Source organism: Apostichopus japonicus, chromosome 15 (genome assembly GCF_037975245.1).
Source record: "Apostichopus japonicus isolate 1M-3 chromosome 15, ASM3797524v1, whole genome shotgun sequence".
Lineage (NCBI taxonomy): Eukaryota > Metazoa > Echinodermata > Holothuroidea > Aspidochirotida > Stichopodidae > Apostichopus > Apostichopus japonicus.
This window is the reverse complement of record NC_092575.1, coordinates 27994841-27999741: the sequence shown is the minus strand read 5'-3', so window position 1 is coordinate 27999741 and position 4901 is coordinate 27994841. Positions and strand designations below refer to the sequence as shown.

Genomic DNA, 4901 nt, shown 5'->3' with positions numbered 1-4901 from the left:
TAAATTTATCGACTTTTCCTTCATTATAATTAAACTGATAGTTAACAGTGGATAGTTATCTAGCTTAGGATTTTAACATCATGTAGCATCGAGAAATAAAATAAAATAACGCACATGCTTTAAATATACAGTGACTAATCAAATGTTCTTCAGATAACCTTACCCGTTGCATTGAGGCCTCCTTCCTATTAAAAAAGAAAAGTTAATTAAGTATCTATTGTAGCGAGTTGTTCACTCTAGTACATTTTCATTATGAAATGCAAAAAGGAATGAAAGAAACAGTCAACTAGAGCATCCATATAACTATATACTATTGAAATAGGAACAAGTGGTAAAACCATAAATGTATAACGTATCGTTCCTACCCAGGTTCTTTCTGTGTATGGGTAGACCAGGCGAGTGGTCAGCCTTCGTGGTTTGAGGGGGGGCAAAGCAAATATTTGTCCCCATTTGCTGTAGGAATTGGAGAGTTATGGTTCAATTAGCACCCATATTGATGACTTTTCATTTCACGCTATAGGCTATATCACAGGAACCCAAACATATTTTTGTGTTGGAGATGGTGCTTAGAGGCAAAGCGCATTGAGACCGCCGGTATTATAATAATTATTATTATTATTATCGGTGATATAGATCAAGTGATCTGATAGAAACTTGAAGATAAATAGTCGGCTTGAAAACTCGGTTGGTATGTGATCTAAAGGTGACCTAAATCAGCGCAAGCTGTTTGAAATGATAAGTTAATCTAGTAAATATCAAATTAAGGTGATAAAGGTTGGGAGTAAAAATATGTCTTTCGCATGCATATATCCAGGACGCAAAAGTCATGAAAAATCAAGATATCAACTCTCGAAAACATCTTATTTATTTAGTATTCTCGTAGTCCTTCAAACAATAAACACGCACATTCGTTTTCAAGTTGTAACATTCTCTTCATCTTTATTTCATCATTCTTTCTCTTTGCTGAGAGAAAGACTCGTTCCCGATATTTTGAAATTTCGTTTACTAAATTGAGCATTTCGTTCCTTCATCCATTCTGCTCCGCCACACATTATTTTGATTATGAGCTATAAATAATAACTGTCACGCGGTCATGATATTTTCTTTGCAAGTATTATCTTCCGTCACCTGACAACAGAGTGGTAATTTCCTCTTTCCAGTTTGCAAACAGACCGTTGATGAACCGCTGAAAAATTAACACAGTCTATTCTTACCGATCACCGTAATTTGTATATGTATTAACATTGAACGTACTCTCATTCCAATAATAACTAGAGAGGTATTCAACCCTTTATCCTATGGTCAGACCGAGTACCGGGTCGGAATGCGTGACCTACACCAAGTCAGTATAAAAGAATCGGGTATATTTTGGCCGAGTTCCTTCGCTTAAAGCTTCGTGCACGACGGAGAAACGCCGGACCTCCAATCGTTAACAGGTTACTTTGTGTTCCAGCGTAAGTGTGCACTTCCGCATTACATTTTGGGTTACTGTGTGTTCCCACAAAACAGGGTTACTGTGTGTTTGTATAGTGACTTTATCATATATCTAGAAATTTCGATTTGTTCTCAATTTTGGAAATTTATCCAACATTGGAATATCAGTCATTGTCGTTTTATACGAAATGGTTCATTTATCATTACGCTCGGACAAATGAAAATAGCAATGAACCCTTGACCCGGGTTTGTTTGACTCAACCGTTAGGAAAGATTTTTTTGCCAAAAAGAGGAGTTGTTTTCACGTTGGTATTCTCATCTCGAATTTACGCTCGACAACAAGTGTTTTTGGTTTCGATGATAATCGTAACCTATGCATTCATGCAGGCGGAGAGTGTGTGTATGCGTGCGTTTGTTTTTCTATCCGACCGAGAACTTGAACAAAAGAATTCCAGGTCCTCGGTTGTGATTTCTAAAGAATCACCACGTCCTCGGAAGAATTCTATTTTTTGGGGTATTGTTAAGTTTAGGGTACGTGGATTTGAACAATGGAAAATACAATGGTGTCCTCGGTCTGAATGAAACACAAACATGTCTGTATGTGTGTGTGTGGCGCCTAGCTTGTAAACACGATATCTCAAGAAGGGAAGCTTGAACCAATTTAATATTTGGTGCATATGTGTACCACATTGAGTAGAAGAACTCTATTGTTTTGTGGGAATGTCAAAGGTCATTTGGAGTCACCAGGGGCCAAATAGTGAAAACCTTGTAAACACGATATCTCAAGGAGGTAAGCTTGGACCAATCTCATATTGCAGAACTGACTTAAACGACAATCATAGGCCTAGTGGCGAGTGAAATTTGGCGAGTAGATGTGTAGTCACGGTCGCCAAATAGCGAGTACTTTTAAATCCTTTGTCGAGGCCTGAACCCCTTCAAAACATGATTTTTCATGGTAGAAATCATGGATACTTTGCATACGTGGTATACGGATTTGCCATATTGAGTACAAGAATCCTATTGTTTGCGAGGTCAAAAACTCCTATAGGTCAAACTCTGAAAACCTTTTACATGATATCTAACGATGGGAATCATGGATACCTCTAATACTTGGTGTGTGGATTCATATCATTGAATACAATACCCCTAATGTATTGGCGGAGGTGTGTATAGCCACGTACTGTAGACTGACCTGTGTTTATCATGCCATAGTGTTATTGTAACAGCTAGTTGTGATTATACAAACAAGCAGAAGTCTAGTGCATTGAAGTCATCGAAACATCAATGCATTCTGGTTTATGTTGTCTTCAGCTGCAGAATGATGAACGAACAAGCAGAAGTCTAGTGCACTGAAGTCATTGAAACCTCAATGCATTTTGCATTCTGGTTAATATAATGCAACTACGATAATTTTATATTGGATGTTCCGCTATACATCTAAATTAATTAGTCCGGGATATATCATTTATGTATCAATGCACGTATATTGGAACACGGAATTCTCCGACGTCTTTCTTATGAAAACTGGGACTGGTTAGAGATAACGGTGTAGTGAACGTCATCTGTACTGCGTAAAAAGAGGTGAATTAATAACTTGTTAAACCCGTCAAAAGTTCCCACAAGACAGGGTTACTGTGTGTTCCCACATGACAGGGTTACTGTGTGTTCCCACATGACAGGGTTACTGTGTGTTCCCACATGACAGGGTCACTGTGTGTTCCCACATGACAAGGTTACTGTGTGTTCCCACAAGACAGGGTTACTGTGTGTTCCCGTAATTGAGGTTACCGTACACGTGGGCCCCGTTCAGAGGAAGTAAGAGAGCTTGAGAATCAACCGCTGCTCAAAACCGGGTTTCTTCAGTCAGTTAACCGGTATAAGTTATGCAATATTGATATACTATCGGCGTGTGGTTTATGGTCATTTTTAAGCAAAGTTGCTATATGTATTCATGGAGCGAACAAGTATAGTATATTCTTATCATACTCATACCGTCATAAATAGAGCTTGGATGTATGACGTTACTTTAAATGTCCAGTTTCACCATTCGCGTGAATGTAATGTAAAATTGTGTATTGTAATTATGCCTGGAAATGTAAATATTTATCTATAAATTAAAATAAAAATAACATGTGCCTGTCTGAACTAACAACACAATCCTTCCATATATAATTATATCATGTCTTAATTACCCCCGCCCCTGTTTATTTTTACACCAACTGTACTTTGATATGTCACTTTAGTCAGCAATTGTAGGCATTTTTCCAGGTACAAGATTTGTTCGTATGTACACTAGTCTAACAGACTAGTTTGGGTTGTTACCTCAAAGATCACTGAATATCTCCATACATTCATTAATTGTGACATGATTGTAAAGGTTCACGGATCGATTTCAAGGTTTGTTATATCATTTTCAAGTTTATTTACGTAATTATTTTCTTTATTCCGATTTAAAACACCATTCATCGTTTTTAGAAGATGCTGGTACAGTCTTAAGCGGATGGGTCGTGCTGTTCCCAACCAAATCGATTGTGTTACAGCCCACATGTTTGAATTTCAGGAAAGTGCACCACTTGAGGTTCCGCTGGACCCAGAATCGAACCTGTGTTTCCTATTACCAAATTGAATACATCTTCCAATATTGCAAAACGTAGAAGTAATTCTGTTTGGACTCCACAGTCCTCACCCAAAGCGGGCTACAGCAGGCCTATATGTATAATTGTTTCCAAACAATGCTTATCGGTAGAATTATACATCGCACTCGGGGAGAAATGTTCCCACTGTTCATGTTGTATTATCTCGTAACTAAAATAAACGATCAAAACATCCTGTAATACTTGTATTGCAGCTATATAAGTCAAGGATGTCATTTGTAGAGGAACAAAACTATAAGCATATAGTTCAGACGCTCATGTAAAATGTGTTTGTAGAAGTATCAGGTCACTCCGACACTATAGTCTCTACATTCTCGACTCTCAACTCATTACTGTGTGAGTCTCGCTGTGATCTGTTCCTTCTAGGAAGTAATTGTCTCTGTATTTAACAACTTGTCAGTAGGCGATATCGCCACGTAGGCGCCTGATATTTTTCATTCTTTTTAAGGGTTTCTCTAATAGTTCCCTGGGCTGTTGTCAAATAGGAGACTAAACCAAACACTGTTCTAGATAACGTCAGGTGAATGTAAGCCTCGTTTTTACCAACAAATATCCGACTTGACTGGGGGTTTTTAATTCCAATTTGAGAAATCATTATTTTCCGCTATGGATTATGAGATTGGTGTTGGGTTTGATTCAAATTATGTTATTAGATTTTCTTCATTTACTTCAACAGATAATCTTTCACGACACTTTCAAGGGCTCCATGGCGAGTGTCAGCATTGAAAATGATGACGAGAGTCAGCCATTGGTCAGTGAACGTCAGGTGAATCATATGGACAGCTTTGCACTAACCCATTATTTATAGATGAG

The 4901-nt window shown here is 37.9% G+C and overlaps 1 protein-coding gene across 4 annotated transcripts in view; it reads left to right on the top strand.

Annotated features, from left to right (window-relative positions):
• Positions 1-1145: 1145 nt before the first annotated feature.
• Positions 1146-4901, top strand: part of LOC139980608 (uncharacterized) — a 9641-nt gene continuing 5885 nt past the window's right edge. For 2 of the 4 annotated variants that reach the window (XM_071992368.1, XM_071992365.1), the window contains exons 1-2: positions 1146-1454; positions 4765-4854. In XM_071992368.1, the coding sequence (XP_071848469.1) occupies positions 4795-4854 (60 nt within the window). In that variant the 5' untranslated portion in view covers positions 1146-1454; positions 4765-4794. Of the gene's footprint in view, positions 4609-4764; positions 4855-4901 lie in introns of all 4 variants that reach the window. The other 2 variants (XM_071992367.1, XM_071992366.1) reach the window with 2 other exon arrangements.